The 18,105-nt window shown below is 47.8% G+C and overlaps 1 protein-coding gene across 1 annotated transcript in view; it reads right to left on the bottom strand.

Moving 5' to 3' along the window:
- The window catches only part of NFXL1 (nuclear transcription factor, X-box binding like 1), a 716,350-nt gene that overhangs the window by 419,140 nt on the left and 279,105 nt on the right, over positions 1-18,105 (bottom strand). Inside the window, exon 12 of the mRNA XM_085642145.1 lies at positions 2,428-2,518. Within this exon, the coding sequence (XP_085498271.1) occupies positions 2,428-2,518 (91 nt within the window). The remainder of the gene's footprint in view (positions 1-2,427; positions 2,519-18,105) is intronic.

Below are 18,105 nucleotides of genomic sequence, written 5' to 3'. Positions count from 1 at the left end.
GAGGTACAGAAGATTGTAGCCAGGCCCTTGAAACAGTTTTTAAAAATATTTTTTGATCTGCGTTTCATCACTATTTTAATCTTACTTCATCTTAAGGATTTTAATATGAAAGTGCGCTGTTTTAGTGTATTTCATCATGCTTTGCTGTGTATAATAGTATTTTACTTTTGTGGCCATGCTAAGGTGACCAAATAAAGTGTTTTTCCATTTCACTGAATTGAGTATTGTTTTACTATTCAAATTATCTTAATTGTTCAGGCCGAGGGCTCCGGATTCCAATAATGGCTCGGTTGGGTGTCGCTGAATTCCAATAATGATTCAGTCGGGGGTCGCCAGATTCCAGTAATGATTAAGTGGGGGTCCCCGGAAGTCAAAAGGTTAAGAACCACTGCTCTACAAGGAATATGGAACTGTCACAATCTCTTCTACTGTGCGGAGTAGCATCTAGGAGGAATCACTGCATGAATGGGGGTGCCTGCATCCTCGTGGAAGGGGTAGATGCCATTGCAAGGGTCAAACATCCTTTGCAACAATCAACAGAAGGTAGGCACTGTATGTATTTAACGGGAGGGTTCATAAAAGGCCATAACCCAGGTACTTGCCCCTTTTGGTATCGTCTTCAATAGGTGGAAGGTTGAAGTTCCATTCTAACTGGATCTATACAAGAAGCTGCCGGCTGCAGGCAGACCTCGGCAGCAGAAACAATATTCCAATAGATGATGTATGGGTGGAACGGTTTGGAAAAGTCCGATTTGGGTGCTTCTCCCTTTAAAACCCAATGCCAATTGAGAATGTGATAATCTGTTACTACTTGTTTAATTACACGGGTGTTAAAATGCAACTCGTCGTATGTTTCGCTCGTTTCCATGGAAAGGCAAACAAGCTAGAGAGCGCACCTAAATTAGCCTGGAAGGAAACAGAAACTCTATACGGTGTGTACATTCCACAACCAGATGGAAAAAGCAATGTGCTTAACTGGTCTGTCGCAGAAAAAAAACATTAAGTGAAGCAAAGTACTTTAAAATCTGTTCCTATAATTGTGGACGGCCAGGGTTATTTTTACTGGATGCCCGAGGCGTTTATTTAACTGCCTAGGTGACGCCATGTAAACTGAGCTGGACCTCCGCTGCCGCTTACAAGTGGACATGCCAATTACTCACCACCTTTGTGCGGGTGAGGTGTCGATCTTGCGATGCTGTGATGCATACTCGCAGCTCAGAAGGTGTCATAACTACTTCCCAAGAAAACTCCATTTCAAGCCCACGACCAATAAAAAGTATTGCAACAGCAAGAAACCAACTGACCCCTCATTTACAGTAGGGTGGATGATGTAAAGAATATGCAGAAATAAGTTCCCAGTGCATTTAATAGGATTTCGTATTGGCAAAAAGGTGCTATTGCTAGCTCCAAAAATGTGACAATGCCACTTCTCTGCATGGGAAAACTACTGCTAAATATGCACCAATAACTGTGGGTAAACACTGTTTCTACAAGTTATTCCCCATTTGTTCGTACATGTGTGGTATTTTTACAAGTACTAGTTGCAGTAATGCCATTAGAGGAAACATGGAATTGCCGCTACTCTATAAACTTTAAATGGGAGCCGGTGTGTACAACCAGACGTTTGACTATGCAAACTTAGCGATACAATCATATTATTCGTTATTGGGGATATTACTGATGTGTAGAGCGCTAGAGCCACCAACTGTTTGTCCTTATGTATGAAAACGGAAGAACTGGATGTGGTTGCGCAGGAGCCTGTTTGCAGGGAGCTGACTTAGCACCCAAATGTATACGTTGTAAATTAGAGTCAGTGGGCAAGTACGACATAAATATCATACAGCTGACATCCAAACCCAAATAGACAGTCCTTAGCCAACAGAGAAGGTGATTTGATTACAGCTTGGCTGCTTTCACAAAACAAAATGGCTGCTGAGGTTCATCAATCCATTTCATGATACATAATAATATGCTTCCACATTTGCAAAACTATGCTGACACTTGTTTCTTCTAATCCATATAATGTTGAGGCTTTTTCAAGGCAACAGCTGGATCTTCTTTCAGGCCCAAGTTGATATTTATGCGAATGACCGTTGTTCTTCTGCAGCCTATTGACAATATGCCCTGTGGGGACACTGTAGCACGCCAGTCAGGTTCTTGGGTCCCACAGAAGGGATATTTTCAACAAACAGCAGGAGACCATTTACATAACCACTGAACTGCATACATGTGTATTGTTTTGGAAAACCACAAAGTTATAATGAAGTCATCATTTTCACTCTGTATTGACAAAGAACTATTTCTATATGAATATTAGCATCCACGCTATTTATTCACTATGGGCCTACTTTCTCTAGCTTGCGAAATATAACCGGGTTATTTACGCTAAAATGCACTTTCACGTTTTGAATCACTGGGCCTTTTTACCTCTGTGGCAAACAGACGGGCATTTGTGGTTCCTGCAGCCTAATGTTCGTCCGCACATCTGATCACACGTTGGGCAGTTTCCAGGGCAGCACTGAAAATACAGAAAACAGAAACTGATTCAAGCTATTTATAAATGCGATTTGTGGTCCTCATTCCAAGTGACAGATACCACGTTCTTTGAAAAACGTAAACAGGAGATTACCAACATTAAGTACATGGTCACCATGACACTCATCCACCGTTTTTCAGGATCAGTGGACTGCCAATGGTAAACAGCTAAAAATGAAAGCCTGAAGTTAGTTTCTAAAGCTACAAGTTAAACCCAACTATGAGAGTTACTAGGCCAAGTCGTAATAAGAATAGAGCCACTGAAAACCTAACTATACCAGGAGCCTATGCATACTTCAAACGTGAGACTTAACAGGGCAAGTCTCAATTGGAATAGGACCACTGATAAACTAACTTTACCAGGAACCTATTCATACTTCAAACATCACCTATAAGCACCTACTCCGCATTTGGACCCAGATTGGATGAGATCACCTTAGTCATTCAACAACTCAAGGCAGATATTCAAAGCATTTTACTCCTCTCTACTGAACTGGCTAATAAGGGGAGACTAAGCAACTCTTTGATAACAAACATTCACAATCATTCCCATTCCACTAACTACTACTCCAGGCCTCTATCACGTCACACACTCCCTTTGCTCTCACCAAACCTGACCTCCCCCCTCTCTAGATGGAAAAGCTCCTCCCTCCCCAATCTTCCCACTTGACTTATTAGACTAAATGACCCAATGGCTGATATGGATATTCACTCTCTCCTATGCTCCTATGACCCAATGTACGCGGACAATACACATAATAAGCGTCAAATTGAGACAATCCAAGCTGACCGGCAAAGAGAACCCAGGGCTAATCCCAGAGCCTTGAACAAGAATAACCTCACACGAGTCACCACCTCACATGCGACTCCAGCCAACACCAACTCGAAGCTTAAATGCATGCTTCTCAATTGTAGATCTGCAGTTAGACATGCAGTAGATATCGCCACTCTCATCCTCGATCACAATCCGGATCTCTTAATGTTGACTGAAACCTGGCTAAATGACTAATCTGCTCCTATCATTGACTTATTAGTCCCCCTAGCTATGACCTCATTAGGTTTGACAAATCTAGTGGGCAAGGAGGAGGTATCTCCAGCATATACCTTAACAATCTTGTAGTCAACTTAATTCCGCTGCTCTCCCATCATGCGAATAACTATGCATGGAGGTTGCATGTGACAACAGCCAAGTATGTAAATTCCACCTGCTCTACCATCCCCCACAAGACAACCTTTCCTTCGTCAAATAGATTATAAAAAGTATCTCAACAAATGCAGATCATCAGGGCACCCAGATCTTCCCCGGAGATTTCAACCTCCACTGGAATGACATGAATGACCCTTCTGTAAATAGCCTCAAATCTTTCCTCATGGACTTCAATCTAACCCAAATATGTGATAGCCCTATACACGTCGAGGGTGCAACCTTAGATCTAATCATTGGAAAACCCAACTCCATACAACTTGGTTCTACTGTCCCTTGCGACTGGACAGACCACCAGTGTATCATCTTCTGCATCACAGAATCTGTAATTACTGATAAAACGCAACCCAAAAAAAACCAACTTTGGCAAAGAAAATTGTGAAACATTAACCTGGATGATCTGACAACCCTCTGTAATAACATCTTACCACCCCCTGAGGACGTCTGCTTTCCGCGACCTCACTGATCACTACAACTGATACATGACAAGCATTCTGGACATGGTCGTGCCTTTACAGTTAAAAAGAATACCTCCCAAAGTCTCCAAACCCTGGTACAACGGTAGTCTAAACGCAGAAAGAAGAAACCTGAGACAAGTGGAAAGATTGTGGAGATCCTCACCATCCCTTGATCATCCCAAACATCTGAGATCTATAAGGAACATTTATAACAGAAGCATACAAATCTGTAAAGCTAACTATTTTGTTAACCAACTTTAGCAAGCAAAATAAATCGATCAAAAAGATTGTTTGAAATTGTTAAGCTTCAATCAAATAGCAAACTCAATCTCTCCCCACTGAGATCTCGTCCACAGCTGAATTGCAAAGATTTCTCCACTTACTTCAGTGATAAGACAACAAAGATGGAATATGATCCACAGACTGCACTGGAGCTCCTGTCGATCTTACTCCCTATAAGCCCCGACCCTCCCCAGTCATTGGCACCTACACTTGCACCAGTGCATACCTCCAAGAGCAAAACATCTTGGAGCTTATTCGAAATCTTGGATGATAACACCATTCTAAAAACTATCACAGCATTAAGACCATCCAACCTCTTCAGTGACTCTTTGCCACCAAATTTCTTCAATGAGATTAAACTTTCCTTACTCCCTCTATGGGCCAAGATAGTCAATGCCTCACAGCTCCAAGGCTCTATTCCAGATTGTCTGAAGGACAGTGCAACTGATAAGCTAACTTTTGCAGGAGCCTAAGCATACTTCAAACATGAGAGTTAGCAGGGCACGTGGTAATGAGAACAGTGCCACTGATAACCTAAAAGTCGTAATGAAAACAGTGCTACTGATAACCTAACTACACCTGGAGCCTATGCATACTTCAAACATGAGAGTTAGCAGGGCAAGTCATAATGAGAATAGTGCCACTGATAGCCTAACTGTACCAGGACCATATGCATGCAAGCAGAGCGGTTTATTCCGGGATAGTGTTTGCGCAGATTATCAGATCCGGAACGGATTCTGCTTGATGTCTCTACACACAAAGGCCCCCTCACATCTATTACCCATTTTTATAGATTACTAGAGATTGTTTACCAGCACCCACAAGCCAAAGGAATAACTATACAGGACACGATCAAGCACGCAGCAGCTGAAATTATGTGGGAAAATGCATGAGGTGCAACATGCAGTGGAACAAAAGATACTAGTCATCACCAACTCGGAGAGGCCCTAGAAAACGCAGATAAGGGAACATTCAGCATCAAAAAGGGAAATACATTGAGCAAAGGCCTAACACAGACCCCTGCGGCACAGCGGACCCCCAACCATTCAGTGCCCCCTAAACTTTCAAGGGCCCCCCCATTCAGCCCATGGCCAAGGAATATCTGTAAGACACAGCAGATTCAGGGCTTCCTTTTCACGTTCTGCAGGGAGGGCCCGTTATTTTGTTTTATCCCACTGAAAATTAGTTGTGCAAAGTCTCATGTTTAGTAGATGAATGACAGGGGTATTCCTTGTCCTTTTAGAACTATCAAAATAACAAACTTCTCCTTCCTGGACAGTCTCTCTTCCTGTAGGGTTCGAAGGATCTTTCTCTCAGTCTCGTTACAGTACAAAAGGCGGTCTAGTAGCACAATTAACATAAAACAAACAATTTTACTAGCATTCGCCATTAAGATTTGTAGAAAACAATGTTGCAATTGTATGCGGTTTATTCACATTAGATTAGATTCAACAGTAAAGCAACACAGTTGCTCTTACGATTCAAAATTGAAAATATTTACAAAAAAAGTGAAAGGTGCTCAGGTTAGAGTGGAAGTGGTTGATGAGTGGGGGTTGTGGACAAGGACAGGGTGGTGTGACATATATACATCAATATCATGTATCAATACTGTTCCGGCCTTGGTGCAATGTCATTTGTTCCAAAGGTAACACATAGCTACAGATGGACACTATCACATTCGTGCAAAGTCGTCCTAGCTTGTGTGTTAGATGTAAGTCGACGTTTCGACCCCTCTGAGGTAAACTAGGTGGGTCCAACCTTAGGGTGGGGTCTTGCTCAGGACTAGCAGTGTGCACCTAGGAAATCAAGTAAATGGATGGCGTTACCATAAACTTTCTCTCAGTCTCAGCAGACATGCAGGATTCTATGCAATTCAGGATAGGTATACAGCTCCTCACAGCATGAAATTTAGACCTGATCAGATGTCCCCTCACTTCTGGGAGGCTGGCTTCCAGGTAAACACAAGCCATGGTTGCATAGCAATCCTCCTAGACCTTTGATGGAGCACTCCTTTCCTTTGCCACACAGGACTTGGAACTGGTACAATAAATGGGGTATCGGAGTCCCACTTTTATATAAACCTGTCAGACAGGAGACTTGTAATTTTCTTTGACTCACCGGAGGCCACTTGGGAATGGGCGCCGGAACAGTGGCCTTCCAGAGGCAAGAGGGATAGGCACCGGGCCAGCAGGTGATCAAGATGAGGTGGCCGCCGGGAGGCAGGCGTGGATTCTGACTCTGAGCTGGGAGACCAGGACTCAGGGCAGGGTCCCACTGGTTCCCAGAACTTGGTGTCGTCACAAAGACAGCCCTCTTAAGTGTCAGCTTGAGATCTGTCAGCAGACTCAATACACAAGGCCTAGGACCGTCCCAACTTTTCTTTTCTTCCTTCTCAAATTCTGTCAGCACTAATGTCTCCTTTTAATATGGTGGGATGGTGTAGCACCTCTAGGAGAGAATTGTTGAACTATTGCCTTATGTTCTTGTTGGGGGTGGGAGGCGACAGATGCTTCAGGGAAGTGTTGGGTGGGGGAAATAGTGGGTTTTCTTGTTTTGTTGTTGCATTTGATTTGGGTAGATTGGTTATTGATGATGAGGGGAGGTACCACGCGCACACTGCATGTTGACAGTGTCCTTGACCGGAAAGGGCTATCCCAAATGGCACATAAGCCCCAAGGGGGATATTTTAGCTATGATAGCTTCCACCATCTACTATGGACCCCTACACACTGATGACGTGGAATGTCAATGACCTTAACAACCACATCAAATGAGGTGCAGGTCTCCATTTCGTTTAAGGGCATGACCTCGCGGTCCTACTCTTGTAGGAAACTAACCTATTTGGAAATACTTACCCCTTTACAGCCTGTTATGGCTTCAACAGGGTCTTCCATGCTTTGCCACCATGGGGTCCAGAGGTACAGTGGAAGTGCGCCTTGACAAATACTTTCCCACTGGTGGTCTCAAAGGTTGACCTAGACCCCTTGGGACAGTATGTGGTAGTGGCCGACACATTACAGAGACGCCTCTATCATTTTATCAGTGTTTATGTTTCAACCACCCTAATGCATAAAACTTTGGAGGAACTGCGAGCACAGATTCTTTGACTCCCCCAGGAATTAACCATAATTAGGGCGGATTTCAATGACATTATGAGCTCTGGGAAGGACTTATTGGGACTGGGCACAAATGAGGGTAGAGAGAGCAAGGTACTAAATAATTGGTTGGAGGGCTTGGGTATATGTGATGCCTGAAGGATATGGAACCTGAGGGTGATGGCTTACACCCACCACTCTGACGCTCATAAATCCTTGTCCCGACCGCCTCCTCCTCCTCCCAGCATCCAGCTTACCCGGTACCTCTGGCTCGCATATTCTGCTGAAGGATTCCCAACCAAGCTCCAGTAACTCTTTCATTTGGAAAGCAACAGATCAGGCTTTGCCCGATGTGGAGGCTTAATGCCTGGTTTTTCAACAGGACTTTTGGGACTTCTTGGCTCAGGTGGTGGGTACTTCAACATTAATCGAGACATTGTAAATTAGCTCGGCGTGCTTTGAATGGCCAGTAAGGCCGTTTTGAGAGACCCACGTTTGAAAGGGCTGGAGTGGGCCCGGCGGCAACAGATCACAGAGTTGGAACCCAACAGCCTCAGCTTGGAACGTAGAGGCTATGCACGTATGGCAGATGCGGACTTACACCGCTAAGCTTTGCAGCGGAAGCCACTCCAACAATTGGCGCTTGAGGAGGCCCATCAGTGTGGGATGGCCTCCATATGTGAGGTCTACGAGTGGGAGTAGGGGGATAATTTGGGCAATTTCTTGTACCCCTTGGCAACAAGAGAAATGGCTTCCAGTGTGGTTCCGTCTATCATGTGCAGGGTGAGGGTAGTGGGAGAAAGACCACTGACCCTCAGTCACTGGCCTGCTCTCTCCCCAGCAGCTCCACGCCACCTACACAGCCACAGAGCCCCAGCTTCCGTCCGGGAGGAGTTCGAGGTTGCTCTGTGGCCCGTTGTGCCTATCGCTGCCTCTGCCTGTTTCCTGCTACCTGTGCCTAATTGCTGCAGTGCTGGTAATTACTGTGGTAATTGTATTTGTTTTCCATTGTATTTGTCTTTTTTCCATTTTGGGTTTCTGAACCAGCTTCTTCCCGCTTCCCTCTTCCCGCCGCTGCTGCCCCTGCGGCCCCTCCTTCCGTCCACACTTCACTACTTGATGGCGGCTGCGCGCATCCATGATTCGACCTCAGCCAGTGCCAGGAACTCTGGATCCATGAGCCTCAATCGCTACAACTCCACCGCTCTCCATGCACTCAACCCCTGAAGAAACAATGACTGCCAACAGGCCATGCCAAACACAACCCACGGCCAGTTCTCCTGCCGCCAGACCTTCGCCACCACCTCAGCCTCCAACACCGGCGACACTCTGAGATGCATCCTCCTCAACGTGCGCTCTGTGCACAACCACGCCGTGGAGATCTGGAATCTGCTCGACTCTCTCTTGTCCGACATCGCCTTCTTCACGGAGACCTGGACCAACGCCTCCTCCACCCCCAACATCAACACCACCATCCCTGACGGATACAAGATCCAGAGGAAGGACCGCCCCAACCACAAAAACACCCTCCGCCTCACCACTTGCAGTGAAACCTTCCCCCCCACTGAACACCTGCACATTTCTAAATCCAGACCAACCCCAACTCCACGCTCCGTGGAACCCTCGTCTACAGACCCCCTTGCACCCGGGCTCCCTTCACCTCCACCATCACCGACTTCATCACACCCCACGCCATCGCCACAATGAACTACATACTCATCTGAACTTCCACCTCGACAACACCAGCGACCCCAATTCCACCACCCTTCGTGATAACCTCGCCAACATCGGACTCAAACAACTCGTCTCTACACCAACCCACAGGGCAGGACACACCCTCGACCCCATCTTCGAAGCAGGTAACAGCGTTCACTTCAGCCACACAATGCAACCCCATGGACCGACCACTACTGAGTACACTTCACCGTCGACAAACCCAGGGCACCCAAACCAGCACCACGCGCACCACGAAGGAAATGGAGCAAGGTCACCGACGACCAACTCAACTCTGCCCTCACCCGAAACAGAGAACTCCACACTGGATCTCTGTAGGAGAGTGGCATCGACTGCATAGTTCCCCCAACTTTTTGCTGATGTTTTATGACACTTGCCAGGCTGTGGCCCTGCTATCCAGGACCCCAGCCTATCTGCTTCTTCTCTAAACTGATGTGAGTACCCTAGGTACCTTCCAATTGGATACTGAGGACACCCTACCAGCCCCTTGTGGATGGTACCCTAGGTACCCAGGGCATGGGTCCCTCAGAGGCCTACCAGGGGCTGCAACACTTATTGTTCCACCCCTGGGACAGCCATACCAAATGACACCACCAGACCACTACTGTAGTCTGGGTAAGGTGGTGCTTGCACCCCTTACAGGGATATAGGTACCCTGTATCCCACTTAATACAACACATATATCCTCATAGGTCACCCCTAGAGCAGGCCTTGCTAATCCTACAAGGCAGGGTGCTGAGATATGTGTGAGGGGGGACCCCTACCTGAGTAGGGCCCCTCTGCAACCTTCATAAAATCATTACTGGGTTGTTTGTAGTGTAGCCATACCATATACTCTTAACCGCATTATAACTTGAGAATGGCTACACAGAACCATATCGCGTTTGGTGTCAAACATGTAGGAATCATACCCCCAATCCAGCCATGGGACTGAGGGCATGATTCCCCCTTGCTAGAGGGGCGATATGGGAAAAGCGGCAGAATTTAGACACCAATTTAAAAGTGCACGCGAAGTACAAAATGGATGCTACCTGCCACCCACACGACTCTGGCTGCCTGTTGCTGGGCAGAACTCCATCCACGGCAGCTGGACAATAGGGATCCTGTTGCAGGGAGGTGTTCCCACCTCCCCAGACAGACTATGTGGATTGGAACTGGGTGGGTGCACCATAGGATATCTTTCAGAATTGCACGTAGGCTTCTCCAGTGCCTACATTCTGCATACACCGCCTGGAACTGGTTTAGGGGCATCCTGTCCCCTGCCCTGGCGGGAAACACACAAAGGGGAGAGGGTGTAGCCACCCTTTCCCGCCTGACCTCTCATTGGTGGACCCTGATCTGGACACTCCCCTAATCTTTGGATAAAGGTGAATACTGGCTCCCCAGAGCCTCAGATTATTCTTGAACTTCACAGTCTTGACCTTCGACTTGCTGCCGCACAGCTACCTGCAGAAATCTCCCTTGGGGTAAAGGAGTTACCCCCCTACTTGGCAGGCACCTGAAACACTGCCCTGGTTGGAACCTCGCTGCTCCTTCGGACATCAACGACTCTTTCCTACCTTGAGGTGGGTTTCCAAGCATCCCAGAGGCCAATGAGTGTGCACAGCAAAGCTCTGCACCATGGACCCCGTGGGTGCCGAGATCCCCAATACCCCAGGACACCGGCCACCTCTTGCATAGCACCTGACCCCGATGAGCAGGGAAGTTGTGCTTTGGCCCAAAATTGAGCCAACCTCTCTGCAGCATCTGTGCCAAAGATTGACGCCCTAGCCCGCTCCGGCGACCCGTGGGCGCACCTTTACGCACGCGAAATTGCTGCCTTCCGCGGTCCCTTGTCTCTCGACTTGTGGGCCCTAGCGGAGGACAATCTTCGATTCCAAGAGTTCTCCTGGTTGCTCCAGGCCTGCTCTTCAGTCTCCTCGCTGGAGACCTTGCTCAGACCTCGTGGGTCGGCACCAGTAGCTGGTTTGTGTTTCTTGCGTGGGTTGTGGTTGCCAAGGCTTAGTGGATCCAATCCGGACACTAACACCGCAGCAACCCTCATCCTTCGTGGGACAGTCGCCCTCCAGAAGCTGGCCTTCCTTGAAGCCTCCTGGACCCCGTGGCTGACGATCCAAGCTGCACCTCTTCGACCTGGAAGCACCCGACATTGAAGGGCTCCTTCTCTTGAGCCCCCTGGTCACTGTGCCGTGACCCAGACTCTGTCCCCTCTGCTTTCAGGTTCCTCTCTACAAGATCTACATTTTCATTCTTCACGACGACGCTTGTGGCTAGCAGCAGTTCTTCACATTTTGCCATTGAAAATCAGCCCGCGACCCGACATCGAAAACGACCTATGCACCCGGCTTCCCTGGGGCAGGTAACAGTGGTACCTCGGTACTCTCGTGGGTGTGGGCCCTTCAAAAGCTTAACTCTAAAGTATTGAACTTGAACTCCTGCTAGAAGTGTTTTTAAACTTGTAAAATCAAACCGCGACATTCTCCATAGGCTAGAATAGAGATCCCAACAGTAACTTTAGTCACTGCACGCGTCTCCCGTGGGTCCCCTTCCTCACTACCTTGGGTGGTTTCACAAGGGGCCAGCGACCCTAAATGCCCTAGGCATTGTCTGTAGAATTGTCGTGGTTCTTATACCACTTTTTTGATATATGGTTTGGTCCCCCCCTGGGGCCTTGTGATTCCAACGCTATTTATTGTAACTATCAATGCTTGTTTGAATTGTATCTTCACCTCTAGGCTCATAAAGAGACTAGTGGGGTTATTCCTAGAATAAATACATATATTTTATATATATACCTGTGTGGACTACTCTTTCATTTGGTTATTCAAGAGGTTATCTATGGTAAAACAATAAGCTTAACACTCCTTCAAGACTTAGCCTGAAGGCTGCTCTCCACAGCTACCACTAGGATAGCTTTCTTTAAAGGTTATCTTTAACCTATCACCTTAAGATTCGAATTGGACTGGTACAAGGTGGCCACTAGAACTAGTGACCAGCATATGCCAGGCCAACTTCTCACAATCTCCAACTGCGCGGACGAGCTTGCCCGCTATGCAAGCAAACAGCGCCCCAGGAAAGCCACCTGGTCCACCACCGATCTCCAAGAAGCCAGACGCACCTGCAGGCACCTGGAGAAGAACTGGAGAAACACCAAGACCCCCGAAAACCACACCACCTACAATGATGCCATGACGGACTACCACAACCAAAATCAGAACCACCAAGTGGACCTTCATCCACAACAAAATCCTCTCCAACTCAACCAACTCAAAGGAACTCTTCACTGTCATCCAGAAATTTACCAACACTCGCAGCGAAGCCACAGACATCACCCCGTCCCAAGACCTCTGCTACAAGCTTGGAACTTACTTTCACCTCAAGATCAAAAACCTCTACGACAACTTTGTCGACCTTCCACCTGACGCCACAGCCGGCCCACCCCACAGACGCACCAGCCAGCCCACCATCTCCACCTGGACGCCGATCACAGCTGAAGACACCACCTCAACCATGAAAGGCATCCACTCAGGGGCCCCCACCGACCCCTGCCCCCCTCACATCTACCAGAGAGCCGCCACCGCCATCGCACCCGAACTACAACACACCACAAACTACCGGCCCATCTCGTTCCTCACCTTCGTGGCCAAAGTTACAGAGAAAACAGTCAACAGGAAACTGACACGATTCATCGTAAACAATGCCATCCTCGATCCGTCCCAATCCAGATTCCGAAGCAACCACAGCACTGAGACCGCCCTACTCGCCGCCACAGATGACATCCGCACCCTCCTGGACCAAGGCTACTCCGCAGCCCTCATCCTACTCAACCTACCAGCAGCCCTCGACACCGTCTCCCACTGCACACTCATCGCCAGACTACACAACGCCGGCATCCTAGACTGGATCCGATCATTCCTCACCGGATGAAGCCAAAAGAATCAGACTGTCGCCCTTCCTCTCCGACCCCACGGAAATCACCTGCGGAGTCCCACAGGTATCATCACTGAGCCCGACCCTCTTCAACATCTACATGGCACCCCTCACAGCCACCGTCCGACAACACGGCCTCAACATCGTCTCGTACGCTTACGACACCCAGCTCATCCTTCTCTCACCAACAACCCCGCCACCGCCAGACTCAACTTCCAGAAAGGAATGCAGGAGGTCGTAGTCTGAATGACCAACAGCTGCCTAAAGCTCAACGCCGAGAAGACAGAATTCCTCCTCCTCGGAACCACCCCTTCAGCATGGGACACCACCTGGTGGATGACCGCCCTTGGAAGTCCACCGACCCCCTCAAACCACGCCAAAAACGGCGGCGTTGTACTCGACTAATCCTTCACCATTAACCGTCAGATCAACGCCGTCACTTCCTGCTGCTTCAACACCCTCCGCAAGACCTTCAAATGGATCCCCTCGGACTCAAGGAAGACAGTCACCCACACACTCATCACCAGCAGACTGGACTATGGTAATGCACTATATGCCGGCATTAACAAGTCCCTACGCCGAAAAATCCAGATGATACAGAATACCGCAGTTCGACTCATCCTCGGCATCCCCGGCACGAACACATCAGCCAACACCTACGAAGGCTCCACTGGCTCCCTGTGGAGAAAAGAGTCACCTTCAAAATCCTCACCCACGCCTACAAATGCCTAAACAACACCGGTCCCAATTACCTCAACGGCATAATCAACTTCCACGTACTCAAACGAAACCTACGATCTTCCATCCTCACATTGGCCGAAACCCTGTGCATTCGCAGAGCCAGAGCAGGTGGAAGATCCTTCTCTCACATTGCGGCCAAAACCTGGAACGAGCTCCCGGCAGACATCAGACTCGCCCCCACCCTGAACACCTTCAGGAAGGCTCTTAAGACCTGGCTTTTCGGCTAACAGATCTGCGTCCCCCCTCAGCACCTTGAGACCGTCACGGGTGAGTAGCACGCTTAAGAACCCATGATTGATTAATTGATTGATTGGCCAAAACAGCAGAGGAGATAGAAATGACATTTGCAACGTTCTACAAGGCCCTATAAGCCGGTAGGGAATGCTCCCAGAGGGAAACTATGCGCCTTCTGGTGTTACACATTCTGATGCCCAGGGTCCTGGTGAGTATCAGAGCTGACCCAGATCGCCCCTTGGAGCCGGAAGAGATTGCGCTGGCCTCCAGGACATGAACCCCGGGCCCAACTGTATTTCCCATGGAAAATTATAAATGTTTTCAGGCCCACCTAACGACTTACCTCCTCTGAGTCCATCAAGAGGCAGTGGACAAAGCACATTTTCCCACTGAACTTGATTTAGCAAACTTAGTTGTTCTTCCTAAGCCTGGACAACCTGTGGACTATGTGCGTCATATCACCCGATCTCACTTATTAACTCAGAGGTGAAAATCTTCGTGAATATATTGGAGGACGGGTTGCTTGCGATCCTCTTACCGCTTCCAACTGATGCATCTCGACAAATGCGGGTTTATGCCTCGGAGAAGCACCCAACACTATCTTTGTAGGGTTCTTCTGTTATAGTTTGAGAAGGCCTTCGATTCTGTAAGCTGGGACTTCCTGAAGAAGCTGCTGTTCACGATGGGCCTAGGTCCTCAATGTCACGCTTTCGTGAGGATGCTTTATTCTAGCCCTGGTTGGTTATGTAGGTACTGGAGCAAGCGTGTAGGCATCATACTGAGGGAGTAGGAAGTCGCCCCAGAAGAATTAGTTGAAGAGCCAGGTCTTCAGCTTCTAGCAGAATTCAAGAAGTTAGGTGCAATGTAGGAGACTGCTACAGCTCCAATTCTGCTCTTGCAGATGTGTGGGGGGGGTGACTTGTACGAGTCTGCGAGGAGTTTGAATTGGCAGCATTTATTTATGGGGAGCAGCAAGATAGGTAAGGTCTTTAAGTAGAGTTTTATGATCAATGCCATCAATGGTTCAAACAGAACCAAGACTGAAAAATTGTCCAAGACCATGAGAAGCGGTTCACATGGACCCATTGCCATGGTCAGGTCAGAAGCAAGACTGCAAATCATTCATTTTAAAGATTCTCTCTAGGTGAGTGGACAGTTGTTTGGGGACTATTGCTGCCAACACTTTCGCAATGAGGAGAAAGCCTAAGGCATGTCTGAAATGCAAAAGAATTTTGAGTCAGCACCTGATAGCGAGTTTTAGTTTTTGAGACACTGTGTGGGAGCAAACAACTGCTGATGAGGTTTTGATGGTTTATCTACACGTCAGTTGAGGGAGTAGTTTTAAAAACTAAACAACAAAAAAACATGACAGAGTTGAGTGGTAACTAACAACAACAAGCATTGGCATAGCCAATAGGTCTCGCTTTTGGGACCTTATAAGTATTTAGTTATGCAACTGTTGCATGGCTAAACACTTATAAACACTGAGTGTATTCCGCACTTCCACGAGCAGCATCTTCACACAAAGTAGTTAATTGAGCGATAGGGACTACGGTGGCAACGTGTGCCATTTGAGATCGCAAAAATATTTGTTATTAGCCAGTGTGTTTTGGATGGGGTGGGGGGCTGAAGGGGAAAAAAAGACAAAACAACCCCCGAGAGAGCCAAAATCTTGGACGATATCCTATCCGATTTGCACTTAAAGGTCAAAAGCCTCCTCGATGGGTGAAATATTTAACAGCGGCAGAGCGGACATTGCAGACCCTAACAGCAGACTTTAAAGACACAAAGGCGGCCCTTGTCAAAGACTGTGGTGTACTGTTGACAAAATGGTATTCCTTGTGGTTGACTTAAGTAGCGAGGAACATGGTTTTTATCCTTCTATCCATTAATGATTCAGTCTGCGCCATCTTGATTGCAGAGAGGAGCACTCCAGACTCATTACTCAAATGCAGTTTCCTTCAAGGTGGAGACTGATCTAGTTTTTGATGGTGAGAAACAGTCGTTTTGAGATGCTTGCTGTGGAAGACGTTAGTTGATACTTCCAGTATGGAAGTAGTTTGTAAAGAATTTCTTTAGGCTCTGTGACTAGGCCTGAAAGACTTGTTCTTCAGACTTTTTTTTCTCCAAGAGGACTGAATAGAGTAGCTAGAGATTCTCAGCAATCACCTTGTACACAAGGTGCAGTAGAGGTTTTGAAAGATCAAGTTAAATTCATGTGTACCTTATTGGTTATAATTAAGAGGGGGGTGGTGTGACTTAACAGCTAGTGCGGTCGACCTCAAATCTGGGGAACCGGGTTTGAGTTTCGGCAATGACGTGCAACATCCTGTGATTCTGGGCAAATCATTTAGTCTCCCCCATGCCTAACAAAAAATGAATGTGTCCTCATGTTACGCAATTGGTGCTTGTGTAAAGCGCTCTGGTGATTAAATTTGTCCATGTTAAGGCCGCTAAGAAAGAGGCGCAATGAAGGAAGGAGGGAAGGGGGGGGGGCAAAAGAGGTGATGGAGAGACTTCAGGGTCATAGAGAAAGGGGGCAGCATATGAGCAGGGTGGGCTGCCATTGCAGAGGCGGACAGACAGAAGGATAGAAAAGAGTAAGACTGCACGTGGGGCGAAAGAGGGGGCACAGGGGAGGGTGGAGGAGACTGCGGGGAGGGGGTAGAGGAAGGAAGAGGGAGTGAGAGTGACTGCAGGTTTGAGTGGGTGGGAGTGCAAGGTTGGTGCCAGAGAAAGATATGAAAAGACTGCAGGGCAGTGAAGAAAGGATGTCAAAGAGTGATCAGAAGAGACAATGCATGGGGACAGGTAAAAAGTGGAAGGCAGATGTGGGCTTCTGAAGTGGAGAAACGGGGCGTGAAAGAGAGAGGGGAAGGGAGAGATTGCAGGCGACAGACGAAAAAGCAAAGATAGGTGAGGGAAACACTATTCTGGGAGGGAGAGGGCAAGGGGGAAAGTGGGGCATGGGATAACGTACATGGAAGGTAAAGATTGCAGGAAATGGAATGTCAGCCATGAGGGTTGAAAGGCAGACGAAGGGGTTGAAAGGGGGTGGGGTGACTGCAAAGTTGAATATGTGTAACCATCAATATCCGCGGTAAAATTACAACATTAAATGTCGTGTGGATACGAAGTCTAAAGTTATCACTCTCCCATAACAATCTTTGCAATGTTTTCCACGGTAAAGTCGGATGAGAGTGTTCCCGTGTCTGACCTGACCCGGAATATAGAAGCAATCCCATACCCGGAAGTATATCACCACATGTGTAGTCTGAGCAGGGACTCACAGTCAATAGAGCATGCTGGACAAAAAACATTAAATGAAAATGTGAAGTATAAGAAACACATAAGAGTCCCCACTGTGTCCATCGATGCGTGTAATAAAAACTCAGTGGAGCGAAAGGTGTTTACAATGGACGTGGAGTCTTGTTTGGAAATAATACAATGGATGCATGCTGTCCCTCCATTAGTTAGATCGCACGGCCGAGACGCGCTCTGTGGTGGGGGAGGGGCGTTGAAGCGCGAGCAAGACAGAGAGGCGGAGCGAGGCGCGTGCGCGCTTGGGAGAGTGAGAGGAAAGCCTGACTACCTCCCAATGACGTATGTGCTCTTCGCCCGTCTCCTTCCACTTACCGACAAGTTTGCAAGTCGAGCGCCCTTGCACCACAGGGGTCACTGTATAAGGGCCCAGGGCTCTCGGAATGGCACTGCCCGCACATCAGACAGATCGACCCTCCCGTCAGAACGACCCCATGCATCCAAGTGAGCATGGCCAAAGCTGGCAGGCCGCCCTGAAACCTCTGTTCGCATAAAGCAGAGAGGTGCATTAAATCAGAGAAAACACGTCCTACACGGAAATATCTATGAAGTTACCATGATATCTATGGCA

The sequence above is a fragment of the Triturus cristatus genome, chromosome 2_2 (assembly GCF_964204655.1).
Source record: "Triturus cristatus chromosome 2_2, aTriCri1.1, whole genome shotgun sequence".
In the NCBI taxonomy this organism is placed as follows: Eukaryota; Metazoa; Chordata; class Amphibia; order Caudata; family Salamandridae; genus Triturus; species Triturus cristatus.
This window is presented reverse-complemented; position numbering and strand designations above follow the sequence as displayed.